General features: G+C 35.2%; 1 protein-coding gene across 1 annotated transcript; it reads right to left on the bottom strand.

Moving 5' to 3' along the window:
- Nucleotides 1-15,906: 15,906 nt before the first annotated feature.
- On the bottom strand, nucleotides 15,907-19,076 carry LOC112802631 (deSI-like protein At4g17486). Its single transcript, XM_025845920.3, has 4 exons — nucleotides 18,727-19,076; nucleotides 17,373-17,660; nucleotides 16,999-17,073; nucleotides 15,907-16,274 (listed from the first exon to the last, which is right to left on the bottom strand). Exons 1-4 carry the CDS (start codon nucleotides 18,896-18,898, stop codon nucleotides 16,129-16,131), a joined length of 681 nt encoding a protein of 226 aa, XP_025701705.1. The 5' UTR covers nucleotides 18,899-19,076; the 3' UTR covers nucleotides 15,907-16,128.
- Between the last annotated feature and the right edge of the window lie 784 nt (nucleotides 19,077-19,860).

The following is a 19,860-nucleotide window of genomic DNA, read 5'->3' as shown; positions in this document are numbered from 1 at the left end:
TAAAGTCAAACCCGACATGTCCGGTAACTAACCCTGGACAGAACACGAAACATGGAGTAAGTGGGATAATGCCGCAACCCTTGTATCTTACCCGCGTACCCAGAGCAGGGGATAGCTTCACCATGTCTCTTACCCAGGTGGTGTTACAATTCTCAACCCGGAGCAAGCGGTTTCACAACTCAACCCTTGCATCTTACCCAGAGTCTCGAACTTTTATCCAGAGCAAGTGGATAACACCATTGCATCTTATCCGGCTTTCTCGCCTCTTACCCAGAGCAAGTGGATGACACCACTGCATCTTACCCAGAGGCATAACACAATCAATTTCAATCTCATTATCATTATAATTCATTCATAATCCTTCAATTTCACAATCAAATTCAGTTTTAATCATTCTGTAATATATCACTTTTCTTCAAAATCACTTTACTTTGAAACCAAAATCAAACTCATCTTTGTCTCAATTTCAAAATCCTCATACCTCAAGCTATTTAGAGCTCATAATCCACTTTTTTCTCAAAATCAATTCTCTTTCAAAATGGAGCCACGTTATGTAACATTTTTCAAAATTTTCAAAACCATGCCAAATTTAAAATCTCTTCTGAAAGATTCAAAAACCATTCATCATAAAACAAGGTTTGGTAATAAAATTTCTCAATAGAGTCTTAAAACTTTAGGGGAGAATAACCTAACTCATTTTCATAAATTCATTGAAAATCTTTAAAACCTTGGCTTCTTGATTTGAATAAATAAAAATAGAATTTAAACCAAACCAAGTCGTATAATAAATCACTCTGAACAAATTTTTAAAACCATTGCTTCTACCTAAACCAAAACCAATTTCAATTTCATGATTAAATCTGAAGCGTTTCCAATGGGTCAGATATTTTTTTGGCTTTGCTAATTCAGAATTTAAAGAATAATTTAAACTTTCCCTAAAACGTCATAAAATGAGACTTGTCAATCAAAATTCAAGTTCTTTCAAAGTCACTAAAAACTCCTCCAAATAAAATCCTCAAGTCAAATTCAAAAACATAAAACATTTTTACATTTAAAACAACCTTAAAACATAAGTTTCTTTTAAATGACTTGCACTAAAAAATATGATACTTTTCTTAAGAAACAAAGCTAAATCATAATTCTCTTTTCAATAATTCATTTCAAAACATAATTCATCACTTTCTTAAATAATTCAAGTAAAATAGTAAAAGTCTTAAATTCATAATTTTTCAAATAATAGTTCAAATAAAGTCTTGGATTTTATAGGAATTTTGGTAGCACCTCCCTTAAAATATGGACTTTGCCACCCTTTCCAGGTCCCAACTAAACTATTCTAGAACCCCTTCCAATGGGTTCAAAATCAAACTAATTCAAAATCAAGATGATTCCAAAAGTGCATATCTTTTTTGTATTTCAAGAAAATTGATTCAAACTCAAATCAAATTTTCAACGGATTAGACTCATTTTCAAAACATTAAAAAAACACTTCAAGAACCGTCCGATTAAAGAAACCAAACAATAATCCAGTCAAACAGACATTCATATCCATCCAAGGCAACCAAACAATACATAAGACTTATACAATCACTAAAAGTACATTTCTCACATCAATATCCATTTATAATAATTCCAAATTATAAAGTTTAGTTTTCTGAAAAACCCCTACCTCGACAAGTCAAAACTATAACCCAAATGTGTCAACTGAACTCTTTTCTCTCAGCCTGAAATCAATGGCAACTTTAATTCCAGCTCCGCACACATTCGCAATAGCAAAAACGGATTTAAAACACAACATGCAACCTTGGTTACTAACTCCTAAAACCATTAATATCGCAAAGACTATAATACACGTAATAGAACACTAACACGGGACCTTTGAAATAAAAATACTTACTGTAATAAAAAAATGAAACAGCAGCAATCTCTGAACCAGTTTGGTAGCAACCCCGATAGCTATACCAAGCAAATGCGGTGAGCAGAACTCTAGCGACGGTGACTGAATCCAACATGTAGTGATTATAACATTTCTTCAGAAATTCAAAAGAACTGAAATCAACTGGAAAACTTTATCGGCAGTGCGTTCTCCAGTGGAAGAGGTAGCTTCGTCCACTCTCATCCATAACCAGCCTTGACAAAGATGGAAGCTGGCAGCGATGGTGGCAATTCGGATGAAGGCGACGCCGGCGACACGAACAGCGACTGGGTTTGGCGGCTGAACTGGTTGCGACCCTCTCTTCCTCGCGCGTCTACCTCTCTTCACGGTTCTGTTGCTCGACGGCAGCTCAAGGACAATTCGGCGGCGATGGCTCGGTGGTGTGGTCTCCCTCCAACATCCGATGACGACACGACAGTGGCGGCGAGGCGTGGTAGAGCGGCAGCGTGGCTTTTCTGCTCCCTCAACTCCGCTCTCTCTCTCCCTCACCTCTGGTCTCTCAATGGCGCAGCGGCAATTATGCCTGCTAGCGCCGTCCTCCCCCTCTTCTCTTATTTCCTGCCGCAACTTTTTCTTTCTCCCTTTCTTCTTTCTTTTTTCTTTCTTTCACAGAACCGTGTGTGTGTGTTGGTGAGTGAGTGTCGTATGGGAGGGGTGGGGGAAATGCATCGTGTGATAGGGTTTTGGGGTGGTAGGGGTTAGTTTAGGTATTTTTATTAAAAATAGAATTAGTAGTGTAATTTTATAAAATAATTAAAAAGATAAAATAATAATTAAAGACCAAATTAACTATTAAATTTTCATCTTTAAAATATCATTCAATTACAATTTGTAAATTATTTTTATTCAAATGCTAATTTAATAAAAATTGGAGATAAGTAAATTAATTCTTCTTATTTATAAAATAAGATTAAAAATATTAAAATTAAGACATATAAAATATTCTATTTTTAAATTATAAAAATTCTAAAATGTAAATAAGAATTTGCTCGGTATATATATATATATATATATATATATATATATATATATATATATATATATATATGTATATATATATATAATTTTAAAAAACTAATCTCAAGTAATTATAATAAATCATAAATAATTTATTAATAACTTTTTAAAATCCAGAATTTTATACAAAGCATACAAGTAATACACAATTAAGGAAACAGATACAACATTTAAGTCACATAGCATATAAAGACAAATAATCAAATAGGCAGGTCAAAACACATTGTATACCCAAATAAATCATACAATGCACATGATGTATGTCTATCCTATGATCGATGATATCATCTGTCGGTTATATAATCAAACCCGACATGTCCGGTAGCAAATTCTGGACAGAAACACCACATTGCAGAGCAAGTGGGATTAATCCACAACCCTTGCATACGACTCACCTAACCTAGAGCAAGTGGAACGAACCACTACTACTGCGTACTATCCAAGCAGGTGTTTATGAACTCAACCCAGAGCAAGTAGGACAAACCATAACCTTGCTACTGCCCAGGTGTCTTAATTACTAACCTGGAGTAAGTGGAACGAACCACAACCCTTGCTATTATCCATGTATCCCAATTACTGACCCAGAGCAAATGGGACAAATCACAACTCTTACTACTACCCAGGTATCTCAAACATTAACCTTGATTCCTTATCACTTACTCAACTCCATTCGTAATCATAATCACATTCATCGTCACATTTCAATCTCATAATCATTCACAATATCCTCGTAATCACAAATCAAATCATTCTCATTATCATGATTGTCCCCATCATAACTCAACATCTCATCCTAATCATTTTCATCATGTTCCAATCAAGAATCAATTATCCTCCTCATAACTATCATTACACTTATTTCAATTTTTTCTCAATATCAATTCAACATCCTCTATATGTTTGCCCTTATTCCGAAGCCTAAAAACTAGCTAACGAACCTTAAACGGAGGTTACAGATGTTTACAAGCTTGCTGAGAAGGCCCAACAGTTAAAAATAAGGTTATAGTGTGAAAACAAGGCATCGTTGATGAGCGGATAATTTATACGCTTTTTGGCATTGTTTTCAGGTAGTTTTTAGTAAGTTCAAGCTACTTTTAGGGATGTTTTCATTAGTTTTTATGTTAAATTCACATTTCTGGACTTTACTATGAGTTTGTGTGTTTTTCTATGATTTCAGGTAAATTCTGGCTGAAATTGAGGGACTTGAGCAAAACTCTGAAAAAGGCTGACAAAAGGACTGCTGATGCTGTTGGAATCTGACCTCCCTGCACTCGAAATGGATTTTCTGGAGCTACAGAACTCCAAATGGCGCGCTCTCAACGGCGTTGGAAAGTAGACATCCAGAGCTTTCCAGCAATATATAATAGTCCATACTTTATTCGGAGATTGACGACGTAACTTGGCGTTGAACGCCAAGTACATGCTGCTGTCTGGAGTTAAACGCCAGAAAAACGTCACGATCCGGAGTTGAACGCCCAAAACACGTCATAACTCGGAGTTCAACTCCAAGAGAAGCCTCAGCTCGTGGATTAATCAAGCTCAGCCCAAGCATACACCAAGTGGGCCCCGGAAGTGAATTTATGCATCAATTACTTACTCATGTAAACCCTAGGAGCTAGTTTATTATAAATAGAACATTTATCTATTGTATTAGACATCTTTTGACAGTATAATCTCTTGAATATTCGGTCACTTGATCATGGAGAGGGCTGGCCATTCGGCCATGCCTGAACCTTTCACTTATGTATTTCCAACGGTGGAGTTTCTGCACACCATAGATTAAGGGTGTGGAGCTCTGCTGTACCTCAAGTATTAATGCAATCCTATTTTCTTTTATTAAAATCTCTCTTATTCTTATTCCAAGATATTCATTCGTACCCAAGAACATGATGAGTGTAATGATGAAAGTGACGATCATTATCATTCTCACTTATGAACGCACGTGATTGACAACCACTTCCGTTCTACATGCAACCGAGCTTGAATGTGTATCTCTTAGATTCCCCAACAGAATCTTCGTGGTATAAGCTAGATAGATGGCGGCATTTATGAGGATCCGGAAAGTCTCACCTTGTCTATGGTATTCCGAGTAGGATCCTGGGAATCCGGAAAGTCTCACCTTGTCTGTGGTATTCCGAGTAGGATTCCGGTAATGAATGACTGTGACGTACTTCAAACTTGCAAGTGCTGGGCGTTAGTGACAGACGCAAAAGAATCAAGGGATTCTATTCCAGTAGGCGCAGGAACCAACCAGTGATTAGCCGTGCTGTGACAGAGTGCGTGAGCGTAGTTTTCACTGCGAGGATGGGATGTAGCCATCAACCATGGGTGATGCCTCCAGACGATTAGCCGTGCGAGTGACAGCCGCATAGGATCATTTTCCCGAGAGGATTGAAAGTAGCCACCGCTGATGGTGAACCCCTATACACAGCTTGCCATGGAAAGGAGTAAGAAGGATTGAGTTGAAGCAGTAGGAGAGCAGGCGTCCTTGAGCCATACAGTATCTCCATTCGCTTATATGAAATTCCCACCAATGAATCTGCATGAGTATTCTATCCCTTTTATTATTTATTTTCTTATTTCTATTTTCGAAAACCCATAAACCAATTTAATCTGCCTAACTGAGATTTACAAGGTGACCATAGCTTGCTTCATACCAACAATCTCTGTGGGATCGACCCTTACTCACGTAAGGTTTATTACTTGGACGACCTAGTACACTTGCTGGTTAGTTGAACGGAGTTGTGTCCACTCGTGCCAATTTCAAATTCCATAAAAGTACAACTTAAAGAATAGTGATCACAATTTCGTCCACCAAGTTTTTGGCGCCGTTGCCGGGGATTGTTCGAGTATGGACAACTGACGGTTCGTCTTGTTGCTCAGATTAGGTAATTTTCTTTTCAAAAAAAATCTTTTTCAAAATTTTTCTTTTATTTTTCGTTTTTCCAAAAATGTTTTTCGAAAAAAAAAATTAAAATAAAAATACAAAAAAATTAGAAAATTCAAAAATCAAAAAAAATATTTTGTGTTTCTTGTTTGAGTCTTGTGTTAATTTTTAAGTTTGGTGTCAATTGCATGCTTTTAAAATTTTTCTTGCATTTTTTCGAAAATTTCATGCATTCATAGTGTTCTTCATGATCTTCAAGTTGTTCTTGACAAGTCTTCTTGTTTGATCTTGATGATTTCTTGTTTTGTGTTGTTTGTTGTTTTTCATGTGCACTTTTGCATTCATATTTTCCATGCATTAAAGATTTCTAAGTTTGGTGTCTTGCATGTTTTCTTTGCATTAAAAATTTTTCAAAATTATGTTCTTGATGTTCATCATGATCTTCAAAGTGTTCTTGGTGTTCATCTTGACATTCATAGCATTCTTGCATGCATTCATTGTTTTGATCTAAAAATTTCATGCATTGAATATTTTTGTTGTTTTTCTCTTTTTTCTTTAAAAATTCAAAAATCAAAAAAATATCTTTTCCTTATTTTCCTCCAAATTTTCGAAATTTTGGGTTGACTTGGTCAAAAATTTTTAAAATTAGTTGTTTCTTACAAGTCAAGTCAAAATTTAAATTTTAAAAATCTTATCTTTTCAAAATCTTTTTCAAAAATCATATCTTTTTCATTTTTTTTATAAATTTTCGAAAATTTCAAAAATCTTTTTAAAAATATTTTCAAAATCTTTTTCTTATCTTTATATCAAATTTTCGAAAAATTAGCTAACAAGTAATGTGATTGGTTCAAAAATTTGAAGTTTGTTATTTTCTTGTTAAGAAAGGTTCAATCTTTAAGTTCTAGAATCTTATCCTGTAGTTTCTTGTTAGTTGAGTCTTTTTAAAAATTAAATCTTTTTCAAAATATCTTTTTATTAAAATTTTTATCTTATCTTTTTATCTTTTATCTTATCTTTTTCAAAAAATTTTATCTTTTTCAAAATTTGATTTCAAAATATCTTATCTAACTTCTTATCCTCTTATCTTTTTCAAAATTTGATTTCAAATCTTTTTTCAATCAACTAACTAACTTTTTGTTTGTTTCTTATCTTTTTCAAAACCACCTAACTACTTTTCCCTCTCTAATTTTCGAAAATTCTCCCTCTCTTTTTCAAAAATTCTTTTTGTTTTAAATTTTAATTTTAATTATATTTTGTCTTTGATTTTCGAAAATTACTAACCTCTTTTTCAAAAATTATTTTCGAAATCTTCCTTCTCTTTTCTTCTTCTATTTAATTATTTAATTACTAACACTTCTCTTCACCTCTCTTCATCCAAAAATCCGAATCCCCATCTCCATTCTTCTAACCCCTTTCTTCTTCTACTAACATAAGGGAATCTCTATACTGTGACATAGAGGATTCCTCTTTCTTTTCTTGTTTTCTTCTCTTTCATATGAGCAGGAACAGGGAAAAAGGCACTCTTGTTGAAATTGATCCAGAACCTGAAAGGACTCTGAAGAAAAAATTTAGAGAAGCTAAATTACAACAATCCAGAAACAACCTTTCAGAAATTTTCGAACAAGAGAAGGACATGGCAGCCGAAAATAATAATAATAATGCAAGGAGAATGCTTGGTGACTTCACAAAGCCAACGTCCAAGTTTGATGGAAGAAGCATCTCCATTCCTGCCATTGGAGCCAATAACTTTGAGCTTAAGCCTCAACTAGTTGCATTAATGCAACAAAACTGCAAGTTTTATGGACTTCCATCTGAAGATCCTTATCAGTTTTTAACTGAGTTCTTGCAGATCTGTGAGACTGTAAAGACGAATGGAGTTGATCCTGGAGTCTACAGACTCATGCTTTTTCCTTTTGCTGTAAGAGACAGAGCTAGAATATGGTTGGATTCACAACCTAAGGATAGCCTGGACTCCTGGGATAAGCTGGTCACTGCCTTCTTGGATAAATTCTTTCCTCCTCAAAAGCTGAGCAAGCTGAGAGTGGATGTTCAAACCTTCAAACAAAAAGATGGTGAATCTCTCTATGAAGCTTGGGAAAGATACAAGCAGCTGACCAAAAGATGTCCATCTGACATGTTTTCAGAATGGACCCTATTAGATATATTCTATTATGGTCTCTCTGAATTTTCGAAAATGTCATTGGACCATTCTGCAGGTGGATCTATTCACCTGAAGAAAACTCCTGAAGAGGCTCAAGAACTCATTGATATGGTTGCAAACAACCAGTTCATGTATACCTCTGAGAGGAATTCCGTGAATAATGGGATACCTCAGAAGAAAGGAGTTCTTGAAATTGATGCTCTGAATGCCATATTGGCTCAGAACAAAATGTTGACTCAACAGGTCAATATAATCTCTCAAAATCTGAATGGATTGCAACATGCATCCAACAGTACTAGAGAGGTAGCTTCTGAAGAAGCTTATGATCCTGAGAACCCTGCCATGGCAGAGGTTAATTACATGGGTGAACCTTATGGAAACACCTATAACCCATCATGGAGAAATCATCCAAATTTCTCCTGGAAGGATCAACAAAAGCCTCAACAAGGCTTTAACAATGGTGGACGCAATAGGCTGAGCAATAGTAAGCCATATCCATCATCTTCTCAGCAAAAGACAGAGAATTCAGAACAAAACACTTCTAATTTAGCCAATATTGTCTCTGATCTGTCAAAGGCCACTTTCAGTTTCATGAATGAAACAAGATCCTCCATTAGAAATTTGGAGGCACAAGTGGGCCAGCTGAGTAAGAAAGTCATTGAAACTCCTCCCAGTATTCTCCCAAGCAACACAGAAGAGAATCCAAAAGGAGAGTGCAAGGCCATTGGTTTGATCAAAGTAGCCGAATGCACTAGGGAGGAGGAGGACGAAAATCCTAGTGAGGAAGACCTCCTGGGACGTCCTTCAAGCAAGAAGGAGTTTCCTATTAAGGATCCAGAGGAATCTGAGGCTCATCTAGAGACCATAGAGATTCCATTAAATCTCCTTCTGCCATTCATGAGCTCTGAAGACTATTCTTCCTCTGAAGAGGATGAAGATGTGACTGGAGAGCAAGTTGCTCAATATTTAGGAGCTATCATGAAGCTGAATGCCAAGCTATTTAGTAATGAGACTTGGGAAAGTGAACCTCCCTTGCTCATTAGTGAACTAGATACTTGGATTCAGAAAACTCTACCTCAAAAGAAACAAGATCCTGGCAAGTTCTTAATACCTTGTACCATTGGCACCATGAGCTTTTTCAAAGCTCTATGTGATCTAGGGTCAGGGATAAATCTTATGCCACTCTCTGTAATGGAGAAGTTAGGGATCATTGAGGTACAACCTGCCTTGTTCTCATTGCAATTGGCAGATAAGTCATTGAGACAAGCTTATGGAATAGTAGAGGACGTGCTAGTAAAGGTTGAAGGCCTTTACATCCCTGCTGATTTCATAATCTTAGACACTAGGAAGGAAAAGGATGATTGCATCATCCTTGGAAGACCTTTCCTAGCCACAGCAGGAGCTGTGATAGATGTCAACAGAGGTGAATTAGTCCTTCAATTGAATGGGGACTACCTTGTGTTTAAGGCACATGGCCATCCCTCTGTGACAAAAGAGAGTAAGCATGAAGAACTTCTCTCAGTTCAGAGTCAAGAAGAACCCACACAGTCAAACTCTAAGTTTGGTGTTGTGAGGCCACAACCAAACTCTAAGTTTGGTGTTAAGACCCCATATCCAAACTCTAAGTTTGGTGGTAGGACTACACTAACATTGACCTGATCACCTTGTGGCTCCATGAGAGCCACTGTCAAGCTATTGACATTAAAGAAGCGCTTGTTGGGAGGCAACCCAACTTTATTTATCTAATTTTTATTATATTGTTATTTTGTGTTTTATTAGGTACATGATCATGAGGAGTCACGAAAAAATCAAAAAAATTAAAAACAGAGTCAAAAACAGAAGAAAAAAATTTTTCACCCTGGAGGACGCACGGGCTGGCGTTCAAACGCCAGTAAGGTGCATCTGGCCGGTGTTCAACGCCAGAACAGAGCACCATTCTGGCGCTGAACGCCAGAAACAAGCAACATCCTGGCGCTGAACGCCAGGAATGTGCCCAGAGAGGAAAAACTGGCGCTGAACGCCAGTAACAAGCATGAAACTGGCGTTCAACGCCAGAAACATGCTTTACATGGGCGTTGAACGCCCAGAACGTGCACCAATGGGCGTTTAAACGCCAGAATGGTGTGCCAAGGCAATTTACATGCCTATTTGGTGCAGGGATGGAATTCCTTGACACCTCAGGACCTGTGGACCCCACAGGATCATCTCAGGATCTGTGGACCTCACAAGATCCCCACCTACCTCGCCCTCTCTCTTTCCATTCATGGTCATCTCTTCTATTTTTCATTCACCACCTACATCTATCCACTCTTCCCCATACACCCCACCTACCTTTACAATTCAACTTCTCATCCCCACCCAATCCCACCCATATAGCCGAATCCATCTCCCCTCACTCACCTCCATTTTCTTCTTCTTCTTCTTCCTCTCTTCTTTCTTCTCTTGCTCGAGGGCGAGCAATATTTTAAGTTTGGTGTGGTAAAAGCATAGCTTTTTTTTTTGCTTTTCCATTACCATTAATGGCACCTAAGGCCAGAGAAACCTCAAAGGGAAGACAAAAGCTTCCACCTCTGAGTCTTGGGAGATGGAAAGACTATAAGCCGTCATAGCTCAGTGGTAGAACATGTGGCTGCAAATCAAGAGATCCCTGAGATACCTCAGGGAATAAGTTATCCTCCACACAAATATTGGAAGCAACTAAGGGTAGAAACACCAAAATTACTAGGAATCATTCAACAGAAGCAAGGAAGAGACATAGAGGAGCTCAAAAAGCACCATTGGACCTTCAAGAAGGCGCCACCCTCACTCAGGTGGATTCATTCCTTGTTCTTTATTTCTTTCTGTTTTCGGTTTTTAATGTTGTGTTTATCTATGTTTTGTGTCTCTACTTCATGATCATTAGTATGTAACCATGCCTTAAAGCTATGAATAAAATCCATTAATCCTTCACCTTTCTTAAATGAAAAATGTTTTAATTCAAAAGAACAAGAAGTACATGAATTTCGAATTTATCCTTGAATTTAATTTAATTATATTGATGTGGTGGCAATACTTTTTGTTTTCTGAATGAATGCTTGAACAGTGCATATTTTTGATCTTGTTGTTTATGAGTGTTAAAATTGTTGGCTCATGAAAGAATGATGAACAAAGAGAAATGTTATTGATGATCTGAAAAATCATGAAATTGATTCTTGAAGCAAGAAAAAGCAGTGAAAAAGGAAGCTTGCGAAAAAAAAAAAGTGGCGAAAAAAAATAGAAAGAAAAAGAAGGAGCAGTAGAAAAAGCCAATAGCCCTTAAAACCAAAAGGCAAGGGTAAAAAGGATCCAAGGCTTTGAGCATCAATGGATAGGAGGGCCCAAGGAAATAAAATCCAGGCCTAAGCGGCTAAATCAAGCTGTCCCTAACCATGTGCTTGTGTCATGAAGGTCCAAGTGAAAAGCTTGAGACTAAGTGGTTAAAGTCGTGATCCAAAGCAAAAGAGTGTGCTTAAGAGCTCTGGACACCACTAACTGGGGACTCTAGCAAAGCGTCACAATCTGAAAAGGTTCACCCAGTTATGTGTCTGTGGCATTTATGTATCCGATGGTAATACTGGAAAACAAAGTGCTTAGGGCCACGGCCAAGACTCAAAAAGTAGCTGTGTTCAAGAATCAACATACTTAACTAGAAGAATCAATAACACTATCTGAAATTCTAAGTTCCTAGAGATGCCAATCATTCTAAACTTCAAAGGAAAAAGTGAGATGCCAAAACTGTTTAGAAGCAAAAAGCTACAAGTCCCGCTCATCTAATTAAATTAATACTCATTGATATTCTGGAATTTATAGTATGTTCTCTTCTTTTTATCCTAATTGATTTTCAGTTGCTTGGGGACAAGCAACAATTTAAGTTTGGTGTTGTGATGAGCGGATAATTTATACGCTTTTTGGCATTGTTTTTAGGTAGTTTTTAGTAAGTTCAAGCTACTTTTAGGGATGTTTTCATTAGTTTTTATGTTAAATTCACATTTCTGGACTTTACTATGAGTTTGTATGTTTTTCTGTGATTTCAGGTAAATTCTGGCTGAAATTGAGGGACTTGAGCAAAACTCTGAAGAAGGCTGACAAAAGGACTGCTGATGCTGTTGGAATCTGACCTCCCTGCACTCGAAATGGATTTTCTGGAGCTACAGAACTCCAAATGGCGCGCTCTCAACGGCGTTGGAAAGTAGACATCTAGAGCTTTCCATCAATATATAATAGTCTATACTTTATTCGGAGATTGACGACGTAACTTGGCGTTGAACGCCAAGTACATGCTGCTGTCTGGAGTTAAACGCCAGAAAAACGTCACGATCCGGAGTTGAACGCCCAAAACACGTCATAACTCGGAGTTCAACTCCAAGAGAAGCCTCAGCTCGTGGATTAATCAAGCTCAGCCCAAGCATATACCAAGTGGGCCCCGGAAGTGAATTTATGCATCAATTACTTACTCATGTAAACCCTAGGAGCTAGTTTATTATAAATAGAACATTTATCTATTGTATTAGACATCTTTTGACAGTATAATCTCTTGAATATTCGGTCACTTGATCATGGAGAGGGCTGGCCATTCGGCCATGCCTGAACCTTTCACTTATGTATTTCCAACGGTGGAGTTTCTGCACACCATAGATTAAGGGTGTGGAGCTCTGCTGTACCTCAAGTATTAATGCAATCCTATTTTCTTTTATTCAAATCTCTCTTATTCTTATTCCAAGATATTCATTCGTACCCAAGAACATGATGAGTGTAATGATGAAAGTGACGATCATTATCATTCTCACTTATGAACGCACGTGATTGACAACCACTTCCGTTCTACATGCAACCGAGCTTGAATGTGTATCTCTTAGATTCTCCAACAGAATCTTCGTGGTATAAGCTAGATAGATGGCGGCATTTATGAGGATCCAGAAAGTCTCACCTTGTCTGTGGTATTCCGAGTAGGATCCTGGGAATCCGGAAAGTCTCACCTTGTCTGTGGTATTCCGAGTAGGATTCCGGTAATGAATGACTGTGACGTACTTCAAACTTGCAAGTGCTGGGCGTTAGTGACAGACGCAAAAGAATCAAGGGATTCTATTCCAGTAGGCGCAGGAACCAACCAGTGATTAGCCGTGCTGTGACAGAGTGCGTGAGCGTAGTTTTCACTGCGAGGATGGGATGTAGCCATCAACCATGGGTGATGCCTCCAGACGATTAGCCGTGCGAGTGACAGCCGCATAGGATCATTTTCCCGAGAGGATTGAAAGTAGCCACCGCTGATGGTGAACCCCTATACACAGCTTGCCATGGAAAGGAGTAAGAAGGATTGAGTTGAAGCAGTAGGAGAGCAGGCGTCCTTGAGCCATACAGTATCTCCATTCGCTTATATGAAATTCCCACCAATGAATCTGCATGAGTATTCTATCCCTTTTATTATTTATTTTCTTATTTCTATTTTCGAAAACCCATAAACCAATTTAATCTGCCTAACTGAGATTTACAAGGTGACCATAGCTTGCTTCATACCAACAATCTCTGTGGGATCGACCCTTACTCACGTAAGGTTTATTACTTGGACGACCCAGTACACTTGCTGGTTAGTTGAACGGAGTTGTGTCCACTCGTGCCAATTTCAAATTCCATAAAAGTACAACTTAAAGAATAGTGATCACAATTTCGTCCACCAATCGTGCGTACGCATTATACTATGCATACGCACGCACCAGAGCAAATTCCTAGCGTGTGCGTACGTACCATAGTGTGCGTGCACCATAATGTGCGTATACACAACTTGTAAAAATCTCAGGGTGTGTGTACGCATAAATCTCATCATACGTCCTATTCTGTGCGTGCGCACAATAGGGTGCGTAGGCACCCAAACTAGATATTCTGGTTTTCTGCAACTTCACAAAGTTTAATTTTTTATACTTAACTTCCAATATTCATAACTTTCTCCACAAAACTCCAATTTCTCTTATCTTTACACCGGTTTAAAGCTCTCATGATCATCTTTAATTTAAAATAAGGTTCACTCAAATCCAAGCACCAAGGGCCAAGTTATGACCCACAGAAATTAGTTAAAATTCTATTTTTACCCAATTTTGCCAAATCTTCAAAACTCACAATCCAAAACCAAACCAATCACACCCATCTCAATACCAAAACACCAAAATCAATACCAACACTCCTTCACATCATCACATGCTCTTAACTCAATTCACAATCATTCCAACACCTAAATTTCCCAATTCCTTCAAACATTTCCATTTCCTAAATCTACCAATTTTAACAATTACCATCAAACCTCAACATATAAACTCAACCCCAAACATAATCATTCCTTTCTAGTCGATTTAATTCACCATTTAATATTTCAATGTCTAATACCACCTTACATAACTTATCACCAACATCAAGAATTATTATTCAATCTACAACATCCATTATTACTACTCATATTTCATTCACAAACCCTAACCAATCAACCAATGCTCACAATTCAAACCTATCCTACGGACAACTAGCCTAAGCTTCACATAGCACTACATATTAACTAAAGAAAACCGAAATCATCCCTTAGCCAATTTTTCCCAAAGCTCAAAACACCAAACTTCAAGCTTCCAAGACCCCCAAACAACTCCAATAAGCTCCAGCCACTAAAGCTTGATTCCAAGTACTCCAATTTTACCAATTTGACTTCAATAAACATAAAATTCAACCTAATTTTATACAATTCTATCTTATCAATGTTAGGATTTACCAATTCATCAATTCACAAGATTTTACTGATTCCTTACCTTATCTATTGATAATTGGGGCAAAACTCAATAATTATCCAAAGCAAAATTACACATAAACCATCAAAATCATGAAAATCTCTCAATATTCAAACAAAAAACGTGAATCTGAGTGGAAGAAAGAATTGGGCATGAAAATCAGAGTTCCTTACCACTTGTTTGGATAGAATTGAAAAGCTCATGAGACGAATGCATGGCCGTAAACGGTGCAATTATCGGAGCTCCGAATTGAAAATTATGAAAGATTGAAATATGAGGTGATTTGGGGTTAGGTTTTTGCTCCCCTTCCCTTTAATGCAGCGTGAATGGCAATTTGGACAAGGAAGGAGGCTGTTTGCAAGCCTTTTATATGAAGTTATGTGAGTGAGCTTGGGCTCACTTGGACCTAATTTAATCGGTTGAATCTGTTGGTCCAATTTTAAGTCAAAATCTTTAAATTTATAATTTTGATTCGTATTTTCATTATTTTTACTTTTTTAAATTATAAATTTTAATTTCCTAATCTCATAATTAATTTATTATTTAATTATTTATTAATTTACAAAATTTTACATCCCACCCACCTAATTAATAATTTTGACCTCAAAATTTGTTTCTCCATTCTCCATATATATTCCATCAATTTCAACCAGCCTCACACCATTTATTCTACCATTCTTTTAAAATTTATTCGTTTATAAGTTTTTAATATATAAAAAGTGATCTAAACTCCAATAGCTAATGGATAAGATATTCAAAAATATCAAACTACCTTTGGAAAATCGATCCAACTAGATTTTAGTGTAGAGGTTGAATCATATCAAGAAAGAAAAAATTTTAAAATCAATGCAATTATATTTTATTCATTTTTTTTCCTCCACTTTTCTTCTTAAAATCCGATTATCCAATTATAATTAACATAATTATTAAAAGTTTAACATCATAATTATTAAAAATAACTTTAGTAGCTCTGCATCCCAAGGGTCACATTCTAATATAAATTAGGAAAACGCTAAGGTTAACATTTCTATGGAAAAAAATAAAAAATTAGATAATGTTGACTCAAATGCATAACAAATACAATAAAAAATAGTATGAATAACTTAACATTTTAAGTATACAATGCTATAGAAAATCACCTCTTTATAACACAAAATTTAGCCATCTATTTGTTAATGTTAGGGTACAAAAACATGATACAATGAATGTACTTAAGAATGTAAAGGGACACGAAAGAATTCTTAGGTTCTGGCATAAAAAATTGTTCAACTTGATCATATGGACAAATAAATTCTCATGCTAAGATGGCTTGTATTGTTCCAAGCATTTTCCTCACCTAAAATATCTCTCATTTTTTTGAGGGAGATTCTTTAATAAACGAAACGTCATCTGTTCCAGCCTTAGGTGATAGAAGGCGCCTTTCTTGCCCATCATCTGAATTATTAGTTGATATATTTGGTGTGTCAGTTGGAAGGGAATCTGCAACCTCATCTTCTGCAAATAGTCATGACCAATAAAATAAAAAAGTTTATGTTAGAAACATGTTATTAATTATTAAAAAAATAAGTTTTAATGGAGATTTTTTTTTTACTAAATCCCCAAAGTGATCCATGTCACGTTATTCACTGGTTTGGTCTCTAAGGTTCCAATTATACTATTGTCATTTCCGAGATTGAGCTTTGAGTACTATAGTGATCTCTCGATTTCTTTATCGTGCTAGATAATGGTGAAATGATACCATTTGTTTTTGACGCCCAATCAAAGTATAAACAACGTCGCTTTGATAATTGTGAGCGTGTAAAATGGTTTGCACACACACTTCAATTGGACATTTCTGCTTTGATTGGACGCCAAAAGCATTTTACCATTGTCCAGTGTGGAAAGGAAGTGCTAACTTATCGCTCCGATTGTTGAGTCACTGTCGAGAAGGGGTCGAAGGACCACTATAATGTCTAGAACTCAATCTCAGGATGAGGATAGTGCAATTGGAACTTTAGGGACCAAATTAGTTATGCCGTGAACCTCAAAGATCATATAAGAAATTTAATTGAGAATTTTTATGTTAAGTTTTCAAAATGGACAAAATTAAATTCAGTTATTATTATATTTTCTTCTATCACCATGAATGTGTCAATGGTGTAGAAACTATATCTAAATTTGAATTAACATCTGTGGTAGAAATCTAAGAAAAATTAAAAGGAAGTAGTAGTGTACACACCTGAATGGTATTCAGGTAGTTGTTTAACGGTTGATGCCTGAAGAGTTTCTGGAAGTAGACATCTACATATAGAACCTGAAATTTTGACAAAAGACAACACTTATATTATTGTTATACATGTTTGCAATCACTATGTCATGTACTATATGGTCATGGTGGATATATATGATAAGGAATTAACAAAATAGAACTCCAACATTGACAAATATGGATCCAAGGTTGGGCTATATTTGTAACAAAAACCAACCTTATTCTTGTCCCATGAAATAACAAGTAATTAATCGACATAATAAACAAAATCATGAAATATAATACATCTCTAAAGTAAGAAGATTGATAAAATATTTGCTTAACTGTATGTTTGACCTTATTACCTAGTTTGGCAAGTCGATTCACCCAACCTGGGATGCGCTTTCCGGTCAATCGACACGAGATATCGTCGGTAAAGTGATTGCAGTTCTTAGATATAAGGTGGTAAGTATCCCCATGATAATCACTAGCCATATTCTCAATAAATATCCGAAACTCAGAAGGATGCATATTTGCATGGCCCAAATTGACAGAACATCTATATACAAATCCTGGACATTTTCTTGGCTCTACTTCAAAAACTCCACTGGCTGGGAAGTCGTGTGCTCCGAATCCATACTCCTTGCCATGAACTACTCTCACCAGACATGCACATACACAACTCAGTGAAAAAATAGGAACAAAATTGACAGAAATAACAACATAAGCAGATATTATAACAGAAAATTTAACAACAAAATAGTTTGTGAGAAAAACCTTTTCCTATAGTGAAAACATTAGGTGCCTACTCTGACACGGTATAAAAGTGTGTAGAATATAGAGAGCGCAATAGTGAATAATATATGTTGTGGGTTTCACTATTTAAAAATCTTTAAATTAAATATTGTATATTCTCTCTGTATCTTATGTATTTTATTAGTATTGACCAAACATCTTATGGGCGGATCATTTTGAAAAAAAATCAGCTAATCACTCTTCACAACCAAATAATACATTAAATTTCATTCTATTTTAAAGAAAATTGCTAAACCCTTAAAACAGTATTATACAAGGTGAGAAAAAAATGTTTAAATTCATCTTATATAGCTTGTTAAGGAATGTAGAAAGAGCTAGCTCTGAGATTTAATGGTGAGTAATTCTTAGCATTAAATTAAATTTCTTAGACACCTAAACTTTTCATGTCTAAGGCTAAAAAATCATTTTAAAGTCAATAGTCATTTCTCATAACATATCAGATGATTTAAATCACCACAAGCTCATAACAAGGTTTTCTTTGATAATGATTGAAAGGGCAAAATCCATGTATATAGAATCCAAATTCGCCCCACCCATTAAGGGAGATAAGTTGCATTTAAAATAAGCCTCTTGCACCATATATATTCGAATTCTACCAAAGAATAAGCGAACACAACGAATTTTTTATGGCAAGTTACATGAGAGAAAATGTTTCCTATAAAATAAAAATTGAATTGGGCACCTTATTGAAGCAAATATCAATATGAAACAATTATATTAGAACTAGAATTGGATCAAAATAACGAGGAAAATCATTAATCAAGAAATAAAACCATATATATTGTCAAAACAAGTTCAAACTACAATGAAGAAAACAGAGAAATTAATATTTATTGAATTGACAAAGGTTAAAAATGAGAGGGGAAAGGGGAGGGGGAAGAAAAATTGGTCCTGGAAACAAACCTTCAATGCCAGAATGATATATTCCAAATCCAAACCAATAAAAGTAACTATTGAGAGGGGTGAGATCATATACATGCAATATAACGCGCGTCTTGGTGGTGCTGTTTTTTTCTTTGTCTTTGAGATTATTACAAGATTGGGATGTTGTGCTTGAGTTGCTCTTCATCCCCATTTTTCCACAAAGATGGATGTATTGTTGCCCTTTATCTCTATAATTTCTTGGGACAAGGGCAACCTTACAGAAACTCGAAAATCAGAAAGGAATTAAATATGTTTTGTTTTTTTTTTTCTTTTTCAACTATTACTCCATCGACAACAATACCACCTTAAAGAAAAACCAAAAACCCCAAAACCCGAATTTGGCTCTTCCTTGTGCTACTAATATTATTCAAGGTTGTTACAAAATGACATTTGTCATCGTCATCGTTTGCGCGTTTATTAACATCTATGTTTTTTTATTAACATGTATGTTAAGTTGTCTGTTTAGTTGTAGTTGTATTATCTAAAATGCTACGAGTGTATTAAAATTCAGTCAACAAATCGGTTATGTATTTGTGTATAAAATTATGTATTATTTAATTTATTTTTAATATATATTTTATATTAATAATTAATATCGTGACTGATTTCTTTTATATACATAAGTTTGTTTTGATAAAACTTTTATTTGTTAAAAGTAGTTTATTAAAATTAATTTTTAAAAAATAATTTTTTAAAAATTATAATATTTATATTTAATAAATTAAATTAAAAATAAATTTTAACAAATATAAATAATAATAGTTATGTTTGGTAGAATAATTTTTAAAATTTAAAAATATTATTATAAATATAAATATAAGAATAAATTTAAAATTTATTAATATATGAAATTATATTAAATTTTTAAATTTTAATAAATACAAGTTAATTTTAAAAAATTTTACTTTAGATACTTTTAAAATATCTATATTTTTAAAATTACAGATATAAGTACATGATCTTTTTTATTTATCATACAAAATTAAGTATTTATATTTTTTAAAAGCACATATATTTTTTTAAAAGACTTTATCAAATAAAAACACGAATATTAATCTATATTTTTATTTATTATATATGTGTCATAAGAATAAAATTAAGAGATTAGTCAAT

Source organism: Arachis hypogaea, chromosome 5 (assembly GCF_003086295.3).
Source record: "Arachis hypogaea cultivar Tifrunner chromosome 5, arahy.Tifrunner.gnm2.J5K5, whole genome shotgun sequence".
Classification (NCBI taxonomy): Eukaryota; Viridiplantae; Streptophyta; class Magnoliopsida; order Fabales; family Fabaceae; genus Arachis; species Arachis hypogaea.
The sequence above is the reverse complement of the archived record's forward strand: the minus strand, read 5'-3'. Positions and strand labels throughout refer to the sequence as shown.

Excerpts from the sequence above, each read along its gene's own strand:
- LOC112802631 (XM_025845920.3), bottom strand. The coding sequence starts at position 18,898 with ATGGGGATGAAGAGCAACTCAAGCACAACATCCCAATCTTGTAATAAT. Across the intron at positions 17,074-17,372 it reads GAATCGACTTGCCAAACTAG|GTTCTATATGTAGATGTCTA; the intron begins GTAATAAGGTCA and ends TCAAAATTTCAG. Across the intron at positions 16,275-16,998 it reads ACTACCTGAATACCATTCAG|AAGATGAGGTTGCAGATTCC; the intron begins GTGTGTACACTA and ends GACTATTTGCAG.